The 13815-nt window shown below is 39.2% G+C and overlaps 1 protein-coding gene across 1 annotated transcript in view; it reads right to left on the bottom strand.

Moving 5' to 3' along the window:
• The window catches only part of ITGA1 (integrin subunit alpha 1), a 119298-nt gene that overhangs the window by 64557 nt on the left and 40926 nt on the right, over positions 1-13815 (bottom strand). The window contains exons 2-7 of the mRNA XM_077816830.1: positions 12031-12151; positions 10142-10251; positions 9005-9093; positions 8796-8910; positions 7998-8125; positions 1361-1509 (exon numbers count right to left, since the gene is read on the bottom strand). Coding sequence (XP_077672956.1) covers positions 1361-1509; positions 7998-8125; positions 8796-8910; positions 9005-9093; positions 10142-10251; positions 12031-12151 — 712 coding nt within the window. The remainder of the gene's footprint in view (positions 1-1360; positions 1510-7997; positions 8126-8795; positions 8911-9004; positions 9094-10141; positions 10252-12030; positions 12152-13815) is intronic.

Here is a 13815-nt window from a genome sequence, read left to right as displayed (position 1 = left end):
GTAAGGGAGGATTCCTAAAGTAATAGTATTCAGAAAAAAGAACTTTAATTCTCCCTGCATGCTCAGAGTTTGAGAGCCAGTACTTTCAGAAGCTTCTGATGCTCAGCAGCCAATAGAATCGCAGATTCTTCTAAGTTTGGTTCTGAGAGAATGTCTCTTACAGCTTTTTACTACAGGATTTGTTTTACTGAAGAGTACCACAGTACTAAGTAGAGCAACAGAAGCAGAAACATCAGTACAAATCCCTGTACCACTCAGCTTTAGAAGTACCCATGACTGTTGCTGTGCTCATTAACCTTCCCTTCAGTGAGGTTGCTTCCTCCTTCCCCCTCTCCCATTTGAATGCTTTGATCCTGACTGAAATAGGATGTTAAGGTATGAGGAGGAGATGAGGTCTGAATAAACTACAGAAGAGAACAAAATAATGTAATAAATTGCATTGTCAAGGGGCTTTTTGGTAGATTGTGATGTTATTAAATACAATAATAGAACAATTAAAGCAGATGGTGTCACTCTAGAAGCAATATAGACAGACTCGTTAGATCGGTAGATCTGTGCCCTGTCTGTAGGTAGAGACGGAGATAAAGAGATAGACCGACAAAGAATACTAAGTATCAGTGTTCAACTCCCATTTTTTTCACCCAAATTCCCTCTACACGTAACAAAAATAAGATATAAAAACCAAAATTTATATAAGAAAAAATAAAAAGAACATTTACCACAGCATGGAAAAAATTAAAAATATAAACCTTTCATATACACAAACTTGCATGTGTTATACAGATAATTACATATGGCATAAGGATGTGTTAAATAGAGCTGGGTGACATTTTTTAGCCCAAATTATTTTTCAATAAAATAGTCTGGCGACATCACAATATTTTGTGAATTCATGTAAATTTTGCTGACTTGTTTATTTAGAAAAAACAAAATTCTGGAAAAATCAAATTTTCATTTTGACATTTTTTAAATGAAACGTTTCAATTTTTCAGTTTCAAATGAATTTTTGTTTCTAAGTTGCCTTTAATTTTATTTTAAAAATTCAAAAACCTTTAAAAATGGTCAGCATCAAAACTAATATTTTCATTTTGGCAAAATGATTCTTTTAAAATTTTCTATTTACTGAGCAAAAATTGGTTTTGGCTCTACTCTAAATTTACTCCTTATTTAAATTAAATCTACTACTAAAAAAATCCATTATTCACCTAGCTTTATTCAGATACAATGGAACCCAGATGCAAACTGCCCTGGATTTTGATTTGCAAAATCAAAATCTATAAAAACCAAATCTACAAACACATCTGATTTTATTCCTCTCCACTGTAACTTATCCATACTTCATAAAATAGTATGCACCTACCTTGCTGTATCTATTCCAAGGGCTGTCATAGTTTGTGCTCCACCTCTTTGCTTTATCGCCTTGGCTGCAATCAGTACATCATCTGTTGTCATGTAAGTACTGAGGTTAAATTCATGGACTACCTTTTGCCCATATTGAACAATTCCAACCTGAAACAAGCAATTTCTGTTAAAAAAAGCCCTCAATAATGAATGTTTTTGCGATCATCAGTGTCTCTCAATGGGTTAAATACGTTCCTTTGCTGAAGGCCAGGGCAAGGGGTATGGACAACACAAGTCCTGGGTAGAGCTGTGTGAGTAACTGATTGGCAGGCAAAAAAATCATCGGGTGAACTCAAAATGAAAACACTTCAAAATTTTCAATAAAACAAAAAAGAGAAAATAATTATTCGGGCCTAATGAAATGTTTTGTCCAACCCCATATTAAACATTTTATTTATTTTTTGAGTTTTTAAAAACTTTTTAAAAATAAAATTGAAGCTTTTTTAAAGAATAATTTTGAATAAAAAAATTAAAACATTTCATTTAGAAGATGTCAAAACAAAACATTTAGATTTTTTCAGAATTTTTTTCTTTTTTGTTTCAGCCAAAACAATTCAGTAAATTTAACACATATTCATGAGCTGTTTAGGTTGACCTGAAGATACTTTTTTTTTGGCAAAAAGAATTGCATCCAAAAAATTTCACTCACTTCTAGTCCTGGGGTAAATTTCTCCTAAGATAAATACATAGTTTGCATGTGAGTAGATATGGTTCGAAAACAACTATTGACTTTCACAAAACATACTGAGGTTTTAAAATTTGGTTTTTGAATCTTTCACAAAAAGGGTGGGGGTTAGGAGGAGCAAGACTCACCCCAGTATAGCTAATAGCCAGGTGGTTAGGCCATTGACCAACGGGTTAGGAGACTCAGATTCAAGTCTGATTTAGGAAAAAAAAACTGGGATAGAAAAACTCTGATTTGAATGCAGAACCAGGCCAGTGTCTTAACTACCATGTTATAGAGAGTCTCCCTCTCACCAGTTTTGTTTTAAAAAAAAATTGTCTAGCTCTACAGGTGAGCTTACACAACTGCCTATGGAGTAAGAGGACATATTTCACATCCAATAATGCTAATGCTTTTGAAATACATTTCAGTTATATCCAATATATCATTTATACTAAACCTAGAGCAGAAGTATCTCTCAGCTGATGTTTTCAGGTCCCAGTATGAGATGAAGATTACAGTGATCTTTAGCTTGATCAAGAGCACAGTGCTCTCTGATTTAAGGGACAGCAGGGAGGGTAGTTCAGGCTCAGGCCATTCTCCCAGCAGGAGGTAAGCCAAACCAATAGATTCTTTATGCCTGACATGCGCCAGAGGGGAGAACTTGAATAAAATGGCAGCTCCTGGAAAGAAGGGAAACCCAAGAAGACCTCAGCCGGACAAATCTTTGTGTGAGAGATTGACACACTGAATTACAGCCAGTGTGCAAATGCCTGAGGGAACCTACTGCAAAAACAGAATGTAAAATAAAAAAAGATAAGCAATATTCCTAAATATTAATTAATTTCCCCTCATTCATCTCAGTCTCTTTTAATGTTTTGGCAGGTTCTTGACTGCTTTTACTGGGAAAAATCCACACAATATTCCATTAGCATATTTCAATTTTATGTTAAGCTTTACGATTTATTGGTGTTATTTAGGGTAATGCACTATTATGTGGCATATTTATATTTCGCCCATCTATTATTAAAAGCTCTGTAACATTTAGGTATTGGGGATCAATAAGACCTCTATAATGTTTATACAGTCATATTATTTTATAGGTGGCTTGGTGTGTGTTTTAGACTTGCTTTATAGATGTGTTTCTGAGACAATTTTATAACATTTCCATCGGCTGTGAAAAGATTTTGTTTACTAGCATTCAGACTGATGATGCTATAATGGGATAAATATCCTATACTGTGATAAAGTAAACATTGACACTGTAATAGTCTTATTAACCCCATGGTCCTGCTAGCAGTATGATTATAAAGGGATATGACAATAACAGAGAATCCTAACATCACCTTTAACTTCTGCAACTCAGATTTGCTTGCTTTTTCTAAAGGAAGGATATACATAAGTTCACCCCATTAAGATAAGTTGCACCCTTTTAAAATTGCCTCTAAAAATTCACTTCTGCTCCCATAATGAGGAATATCCAGGGGCTGTGTGCCCCTGTGGATTCTGCACAATGTGTATCTCTTGTTTAGGTTACACAAAAGACTGAGGCACACATGACATTTACTGCTCATAGAAGACGTGTGGCTAAAACTTTATCCCTTGTCAAAGATTAAATTCTGAACCCCTTGCCTCCATTGCACCTAATTTTGTGGCATGTGTTTTAACTGCAGTTGAAGGAGGAATGTGCCCAGTCAAAGGAAGCTGGCTTTCAGTGATTTCTTTTTCTTAGATAAGACCATTTAACCCATGATGGAGCTTCATCCCCCCTTATCTTCCATTTCATGTGGTAGCAGCCAATAAATTGGTACATGGAAATTAGCTCTATTCAATCATGATCTGGCTCTTGCATATAAAATAATTCCAGTGAGGTACTGTGAATATTTTAACAAGGGGCTCTCAAAACTTTTTCCGTTCACCTGTGATAAACTCAAAAGGCCACATCCCTATTCCCTACTTGGTTGTATTTTCATTGCTCTAGCCACACAAAGGGGACAGAGGCTTGTTTCAGCAATCAGCTGTGGATTCCCTTGTGTTTTAAGGAATCCCTGGGTGGCATAAAGCTGGTCTAGCCAGCTCCATGCCACCTGCTCTTGGTCCTCCTAGTGCAGGGGACAGGCCAAGAGAATGCTGGGGCCATGAATGAGTATAGGCAGAGCAAGCTGCACTCCAGCAAACCTAGGCTGATGGAATGTTTCCCAGGAGACTATTACTGCCTGCACAAATAAGATCACAGCATTGAGGCTGCTCTAATTTGTGGTAGGGTCCATATCGGCCCCTGGATGCTCTCGGGATCAGGGAAGCGGAAAGGATGCTGGTTGCCACATATACCACCCCACCCCAGGAATGTCCTATGTATGTAGGGGTGCTTGTTTTTGCAGAGAAGAGGCGCAATAGGGTAAAGAATTGATTAATTTGTTTTCCCTCTTCAAAGAAAATCGTGCCCATAACCATGGAATGAAACAGCACCTCTTGACAAATGTATACTAAGAGCATTTGCTGAAAATGTTTACACTTTGTTTCTGAAAATCACACTGCATGTGTTGATAGTATAGCACAGCATTCAGCTTGTAAAATATGAAGGAGGAAGATGTGATGACCTTTTGGGAGTTCTGAGGAATCCTGCCCTGGGAGAATTTTTGAAAAAACCTGTCATCTGGTACAATCTAGTCCAAGGTGTCAAGGATACATCATCTCTGGCAGGGATAATTTACTGGTTTTCGAGAAAATTGTTACAGTCTTTGGCAAAGTGACAGAATAAGTTCCACCTTTTAAAATTAGACATAAATCTCTATTGTAATAGGAATGGAAGGTTAGGCTTTTGGGGGCTTTTATAATGGACTGATGTAACCTTACCTTAGTGGGACTATGATCCTGTCCAAACCCCCATACCTCATCAGACTACTAATCCCAATCTGACATGTAATATGAGTCTTGATTTACTTGGTTTACATATGTGACCTAGGATCCTATTAGTTAGGAGGCGGTATTTCTATGTTGCCTGAAAAAAACTAACATTTTTCCTCCCAGCTTTACTGACCACAGCTTATTGAACATGTTTTTTGACTCATGACTTATTGAACATGTCTTTGTTCTCTTCCCTTACATTCCACACATTTTTATTTTCCATGAGGGAATGGTTCTGTAATTGTCCCAAGTTCCTGTGCAAAAGCGCTGTAAGACTATTCAAGGAAAAGTTCTATGTTCTGCGTGACCGTTCTATTTTAAGACAAAACTTTTTGTGGCAATATATATTGTTGTTCCTTCTATTAATAAATACAGTCCCTTGTTTGAAGTATATAAATTAGCTGTCCTAATAAATATACATGCAAACAATTGTATTCCTAAAAAAACAAAACAAAACAAAACAAAACAAAACAAAACAAAACAGTAAAATTTAAAGCAATGAAATGCCAGGACATTCCTCACTGGGATGTGGAGGAGGGAGAGAAAGAAAATTATTAGTTTTAGCCAACTTATTTGAGATGAGATTAAAAACTGAAAAAGCTTGGAAAGCAATAACAGATGGTTCATTTTTATGGATATAGAACCAGCTGAACTTTCCTCAGTAATGACACAGTCTGATTTATTCCATGGCATTTTGTTTGGTCTATCTTGCCCCTAATGAGTCAAACATAATGATCTTTAAGCCACCACTAAATCCTCCCTTCATACAAAACCTCCTTAATGCCACAATATTTTTGATACATGTAATGCCCTTTCTGTCTTTTGGAAATAAAAGTGATCATTAGGATACCACGGGGCACGTTTTATTAGCCCATTGATTCAGCCCAGTGGGGGGCATCATGAGGCACAAGCCACTTGCCCATAGTCCCCCAAAGTGTGAATTAATGCAAAATAAAATAGGCCTGAGAGTCTTTTAAAATCATTGTAATATGGTTCCAAACTTCTAATGAAACTTTTTTTGCTGTTCGGCATAGGGCTTGTGCCACAGGAAATACCTCATACAGGAGGGAAATAAAGAACTTGTATGAAAAAGGCAGTAATGCTTTTTTCCTTTATTCATGATCCGCATTTTAACTTTCTCTTTGCTTTGCAGCTTCTCACCCCACTCCCCATTTTAATTGTTTCTTTCCTCCTATTTTCTCCATGACCCTTTCCTTTCCCACACCCCTCCTCCCCCCACATATTCCTTCAGTTCTCTTCCCACCATTCAGAAAAAGCAACCACACTTGGCCCACCCACTTGAGCTCTGATGATCGCATGACCAGCAATAGCGATGTCACCTTTCAATTTGAGTTTGGGGCACCATGATTGCTTCTCAAGTGGCCAGACTTCAAAGGAGAATGCATTTCTCCTTCATTTCGGCTTCTGTTCTCATCAGCCATGGCTGAGACAACTGGGCTGCTTTGAACTCCGGCAGCTGGACTGCTTTTGAGCTGAACTCTTACATCTGATGCTGAACAGGGAAACATACATTACATGTCTGATGTACTAGTACAACTTAAAAGCAGGCCAGCTGCCTCAGAAACTGTGCTGAGCACTCTGCTCAGTTAGGGAAAGAGACAGGAGAAGGAGGAAGTTCTTGTGGGAAAAACATATACAGCAAACTTTGGCTCTTTGTACCTGAATGTTTTAGCTATTGCTTTAAAATATCATTCTAAAATAGAGAATGGAGGACTTTTTCTCTTTCCCTTTTACTCCATTCCTTTCTTAGTTATAGTGAGAAGATGAAATCTATCTAGCCATAACTGCGATGATCATTTTTTCATGGAGGAGATAAACCAAAACGCCCCAAGCAGACAATCAGAAAATGGTTTTGTAAAATTAATAGCCAAAGCCATATTATAAATTCTTTCGAAACTACAGTGTACAGCAGTGACCCAATTCTCCTGTCACTTGTGGAACACTGGGCTTGAAATCAGTGTAACTCCATAGATTTCAAAGTGTTCAGAAATTATAGTGATGGAGACAGTTGTACAAATCCAATCTGATCCAATCACATAGAATTTAAAGCAGTGTGAGTGAGAGTAAAATAAGGCCTACATGTTTAAAAATATAGATCAGAGGGGCAGAGGGCCCACCCACACTCCTCTTCGCCTAGGCAGCAAGGGGAAAGGAGGAGAGATCCTGGCCACTCTTGGGCGAGAGGAGGGGTGAAGGAGAAGTCCTGGCCAGTCAGGGTCTCTCCAGTGGAAAGTAAGGGGAGATGTTCCAGCTGGTCCTGGAACGGGAGAGGAAATGGGGAGAAATCCTGGTGGTTCTGGTCTCTCCAAGGAGAGTGGAGGAGCTCGGAGGGGCAGGGGGAAAGTCTCAGACTATCAGGATCTCCCCAGTGAGAGGGGAGGGGTGGGATCTCAACTGGCCAGGGCCTCTCTGATGGGCAATTTAGTAGTCTGGAATGAAATTTCCCATGCTCTCACAGCCTTCCTCCTATCTCAGTAGGAAGGGGATGTTTGATATCATGGCAGGGGTCCTGAGAAGAGGAAGGAAGAGCAGAACAGACTTGGCTGCTCTGAGGCTTTCCCTCTACCCAGAATGCACATAGAGATGGTGCCTTGATGGGAAAGACGGCAAAGGCATAGAGATTCTCTGTCTTTTCCTGCTGCCATTGGCTAAGCTTGGGGAATAGAGGGGAGGAGAGAGTTGATTGTCTTTCATATCCTTATTCTACCTGTATTTGAAGGCCAGGGGGGCATGAGGCAGCAGCCATTCTCCTGTGGTTGCTGCTCGCCTTCCCCACCCTGTAATGGAGGTGTTGTTTGAACAGTATTTCCAAGAAGCTGTGGGTCTGAGCAGGAAGGAACTTTTTCTTTGTGGCAAAACTGACAAAGTGAGGATAAAATCATTTTTTTATTTTGACTCCTCATTGTAATAAACTCACTTTATTCTGCATGGACTCTCCTCTCGTTTTATTTTCCGTAAAGCATATTTTTCTGCAAACAAGAATAATATCACAGCATCACTTTACCTGTGTTTGTTGAGGGCCTATGTCCATTTTTTTCAGAAGGCGGTTTAAAAATTCTGTGACACTCTCCCATGGGTAAATACTATTAGAACCATCAAGAACTATGACAATATCCAGTTGGGTCTTACATTCTGCAACATAAATTGCCAGATGAGAACTGTCACAAACAAACGTCAAATGTATAATCATTGCACCAATAATTGTAGACATCACAATGAAGCCTGACTTTTAAAAATACATGTCTAAAACAAACTGGTTTTCAGCAATATTTGCGTTGCCATTTTAGTCCCAGGATTTTACATGTGTGAGTAGTCCCATTAACATTAGTAGAACATTGCATACAGAAAGTTAGGCATGTGTTAGTTTACAGGATTGGGATCTTTACTAAGGTAAACCCTTAATTTTCCAATTTCCTACTTTCCTACTCTGGCTCTTCCACTTAAACATGTCCTAAGATTTTGTAATGTACATCTTACCAGACTGGGCTTGTTAGATGTCTCAGTAACTTGCTTTCATTATTTAAAGAAACTCTTCTGACCATAAGGAAAAGCATCAGGACTATTTTTAGCAATTATGTTTGGACATTACAAAGCATTCTAGAGATTGTTTACACTGCACATTTATTCCAAAAGTAGCAAGAAGTTAGCTTATATACTGACAATGAAAACATTTACTTAACTTGGTAATGCTGGTAGCTTGGAAAAATAGTTTATGCTTTTTGGTATGCCTGTGTGTATACATTTGTCTTGTTCAGTGCTTCATGCTTTCAAACACATGAGAACAGTACTGTGGTATGCATACCTTGTACAGATGGTGCAATGGTATTTACAACTTCAAATGTGGAACTGACATTAGAACAGATGCCAGTTGTGTAATGCAAATGCCCACATTTGTAAGCGTAGAGAGGCCCACACGCCTTTAAGAAACAGAAAGAGTTAAAAGTTAGATAATGGAGCTTTTGGGATATGTATAATTCCCTATCAAAGTAAGGAATGTATTTATTTTCTTACCAGAAAGCCTCCTTTCGGGTTAGTCACTAAAGTTGTTCCAAGAGTCATGTTCTCTTTTACTTCCATGACGTTAGGAACTGAAGTGTCAGCTATAAATAGATCAAAATGTTAAGTATTTTGAAAAGTGAAAAGATGTTAAGTTATATGTCCTCTAGTATAAAGCTTCCAAACATAAAACACAGCTTGTTTTCAGTTCTATCAAGTATTTTAGCACTCCTCCTCCCGCCGGAACAGTGATTGGGAGTATAATGAACAAGTAAAAATGCCAAGACTGGCTTTCATCCCAGAATTTTGTCTGGGTCACTGTCTCAAATAGTTTTCCTGAACCACAAAAGAACGTAGAAATAGCAGTGCGATGAAAGCAGGAGATTACTGTTCACACAATTTTGCCAGTTAGAACAAATAAACATTACATCTTGTATAGAAGTCTGCTGTTATATATGTTATAGATTTTACATCGAAATAAATCACTGATATGTAAGGGGTTTCAGTAAAGATTAAAACTAAATAATAAATCTGGTAAAACTCAGCTTGACAGTAACTCTTTTCCTGTCACTATCAAGGATCTCCAGATGCCAGCCACAGTTATGGTGGCAATCCAGGCCTACTGTAATTGACATATTAATTGCTTCATCCCTGTTCTGGTGAGACCACTTCTAGCCAGTGACCATCTCATCTAAAGCCCATTGAAGTAATTGGAAAGACTCTCATTGGCTTCAGTGGGGTTTGGATGAGATACGGAAAAGGTAATCCATGATAATTTAGGGACTGCCACACAGAGACAATTAGTGCCAGTTGTACTGGTGTTTATATAACATAGCCATTGTTCACCATCAAATGGATTGAAATCACCAACACATTTCATGCAGACATAGGGAACTGAAGAGACTTGAAGAGAATACTATTGTTATTAATATTCAAATGTGCAACCTTGATCTGAAAGACTTCCTATTTCATTATCATGAGTTATTTTATCCCCCAGAATGTAAGCATTTAGCTACACAAATTTAGCTATCTTTTTTTGTAAACAATTTTAATAAAAAAAATTTAGCTATAAACTTGCTAAGATGTCACTTCTATGAGAGCTCCACACACAGGATAAGGGTAGTCCTCTGCTACCCCTATTTTATTTCATACCTGGTAGGTTCAGTTTTATGCAATGTGATTGGCCCTTCCCTACAGGGCATTTGTAGACATCTCCTGTTCTCTTCTTGGGTTGGCCAACTAATGGAGAACCAATAAGTACCCTGAAAATGAAATAAGTCACATGAATTTTCTCCTCAAAGCATACATTCTTCCTTTTGTTCCATTAGTGGACATGAAAGTCAGTACTGAGTATAATGCACCTTTATAAAACTTATTGGGGGGCCCATCTGCAGCAAGCTCTGCACAAGTGTGCAAGCTGGAGAGACAGCTGGAAAAAATGGCATCATATTTTTAGTTCAGAGACAAAGAAAAGTAACCATGTTATCTTCTGCTCCTTGAGAAGAACACAAAAAAGGAAAGAGGTGTGTAAGTGTATGTGTTCACGGATGTGTGGAGGAAAAGACAATGCCAAACGCCAAGGATATTTTGGGAGACAAAAGATTTGAAAAAGTATCTGCATTTGTCTTTTTAAAACATCTTCTCTCCCCTCTCTTATTTTTTTTTCCATTTTAGTTTAAATTACAATTTACAATGGTCTACAGCAGTGGTTCTCAAACTAAGGCCACTGCTTGTTCAGGGAAAGCCCTTGGCCGGCTGGGCCGGTTTGTTTACCTGCCGCGTCCATAGGTTCGGCCGATTGCAGCTCCCACTGGCTGCAGTTCACTGCTCCAGGCCAATGGGGCTGCGGGAAGCGGCACGGGCCGAGGGATGTGATACACATCCTGCAGCCCCCATTGGCCTGGAGCGGCGAACTGCAGCCAGTGGGAGCCACGATCGGCCGAACCTGCGGACGCGGCAGGTAAACAAACCGGCCCGGCCCACCAAGGGCTTTCCCTGAACAAGCAGCAGCCCTAGTTTGAGAACCACTGCCTTAATGTATATTTAAAGAACCCACAAGCCAGAAGGTCATGAAATAGTATTTTAAAAGGGGCACCTGCAGTTTCATTACTTTCAATACTTTCTAGTGATTCTGTAATAGCCAGCGTGAGACAGTAATATTGTACATGGCCTCATCAACAACCTGTGGCTATATTGTTGCATTTGTGCATAAGATTAGTGAAGGTATTACATACTGATAGCCTGATCTAGCAGAATATATCTATTGCCACATGGGCCTCAAACCCGTAGATTGTCATTGGCTGTTTTCCTATCTTGTTCAGCAGAAATATTAGACTGCTGCAGAAGCCCATTTCAAAAATAGGGAAACCTACACAGAATGGTGAATGCTACACAGTTATGCTTCAGTATTCCCAATTTTTGGGTCATTCGACTTCCAATTCAATCCTCTACCCAACCAGCAACCAGTGTGGGAACAGGAATAATTCTCAAAGATGCAGCTGCAGAGAGGACTATTAACTCCCTATCAACTGGACAGGTAATCGGACGGAGATAGTCTTATTCTGAATTCCACTCTCAGTGCAGAGGAGATGGTCCCCTCTCTGATTTGAGCTTTCTCATAGCATTGCCATCTCAGTGGAACATCTAGCATGACATCATTCTGAAGAAGCAAAGACAGCAACAAACTTGGCTGAATAAAACTTTTATTTCAGAATGTAGCAGCAATGAGCAGAGGGTCCAAAGCACCAAACACCAATATAATAATCAAAGAAGACATTTTAGCCCAAATTAAATGGTATTGTATTATTTGATATTTTGATCTAAAAGTCTTCCTCTAGGTTGGCATAATCAGTGGAGACAATCACTGACAGAACCCATTAGAGACAATCGTACAAAGCAAGGAAATATTTACCGTGACTAAAGAAGGCAGAACCTGGCCCTTATTTACTGAAATTATTGAACAGAATACAGTTCCAATGTGTGCTATTCCTGTTATTAAATAGTTTACCATTAGGATATTATGCTATTTAGAAAAAACTCACCATTTTCCTTCCTCATTTTCATACTGTTGAACCGTGTACCCAAACATGTCCTCCACAGAGCCATTGAACGTCATTGCATTTTTGACATCGACATTGAAAGATGCACTGAGGTGAAGCAGAGCTGTTAAAAAAAAATTAAATTCAATGTAACATGCAACATTATGTAACTATGTATACAAATCAAGACTGAGTAAAGTGACCATTGTGATTTTGATTAAAAGTGATTTTACTGAGGTTGCTATTGGAGTCAGCCATTTTGCTCAAAATGGCATTTTTGAATAGCAGAAATAAATATTAAGCAACCACATTAAGTTTTAATTTTAGTTAATATTAGTTTCATAACTTTCCTTTATAAAAAATCTTCATTAATTTTAAAACAAAAATATAAGGAGGATTCTGTTTCTGCAATAGCTGAATTGCAGGATTGATGCAAGAAAGCTAGATAAAACAGAATTATAAATTGTGGTATGGGAGAACTGGTTGGATTCTGGATGGATGGATTTTGATGACTCAGGATCTCTTCCTATCTGTTAATTAAGTGTGCTCCAGGAAGGTAATAATAAGGTTCACACTTTGGGTGTAATTTTTGACCATCAGCAGAATATGGAAGAACAGGCTTTTAGCACCAGGCCAGAAGTTGTACATTTTAATTCTACATATAGAGTTCATCATGATGATCCATGCCTTTGTGATATCTATGCTTGACTATTCTAATAGCCTATCAATGCTCAGTCAGAATGGCTTATTGCAATTAGAGTCTGACTTGTTCCTTGTGCTAGAGGGTATGGCAACAGCAGCTGTACCTGTGATCTGATCACTGGATTACCAGTTAAACTGCCCCAGAGTAAACCTGAGGGGCAAAGCTGTGTCTAACTGATAGACTGAGGATGGGCTGGAGGATGGGCTAATTAACCCAGTAAGTAGAAAGGTGCAAGAAGAAAGTGGTCAGGTGGGAAGAGAGATTGGTAGAGTTTTCAGAGTCAGAAGAGATCTCTTGCAGGGAAGATGCCTTCTCCACTCCTTGGCTGAGTGAGCTAAGGATAGGGTGACCATATGTCCAGTTTTAGCTGAGACAGTCCCTTTTTTAAGCCCTGTCCCAGCTGTCACGACTTTTTTGGCAAAACTGGGCATTTGTCCCATTTGCTCTTGCCAACTGATCATCAGTTAGCAAGAGCAAGCTGGACAAATGCTCAGTTTTGCCCAAAAGGTGGGGTGTGACCCCTAGTGGAGCACAGAGGAATGTGCAGGGGGACAAGCGGCAACGCCATCCGCCATCCCCATGCAGGAGGGAGAGCTCAGGAGAGTGGCCCGGGCTGAGCCCATATAGGCAGGCAGCAGGGGGGGGCTTGGGCCAGCCCTGCACATCAGGGAAGAAGGGAGGAGGACCTCAGATCGGTTCCCTGCAGAGTCCCATTTTCCCTTTGGGAAAATATGGTCACGCCAGCTAAGGAGTGTGTGCTATTGTAAATACTGAGCTGCATAAGTCTGTAAGGCTGGTGGGAAAGAGCATTGCAAATAAATTGCACAAGGTGTTTGACCAGCAGAAGGACTCTGGGTGGTTTGTGACTAGAAAAGAGACAGAAGTGGGATGATGCCCTGTCATATTCCTTTAACACTTCATTATTTTTGATAAAACTACTTTTCATAGCCTGACATTACTCTGAAGGGTAAATCTCTTGGCATCATTGGCAGCTTTTGCTACTTGGGTTCTATGATCAGCAGGAATCTTGATCTTCAGACTGAACTAACAGAATCAGAAAAGCAGCTAAGAATTTCTGGCTATTA

Source organism: Eretmochelys imbricata, chromosome 5, assembly GCF_965152235.1.
Source record: "Eretmochelys imbricata isolate rEreImb1 chromosome 5, rEreImb1.hap1, whole genome shotgun sequence".
Lineage (NCBI taxonomy): Eukaryota > Metazoa > Chordata > Testudines > Cheloniidae > Eretmochelys > Eretmochelys imbricata.
This window is presented reverse-complemented; position numbering and strand designations above follow the sequence as displayed.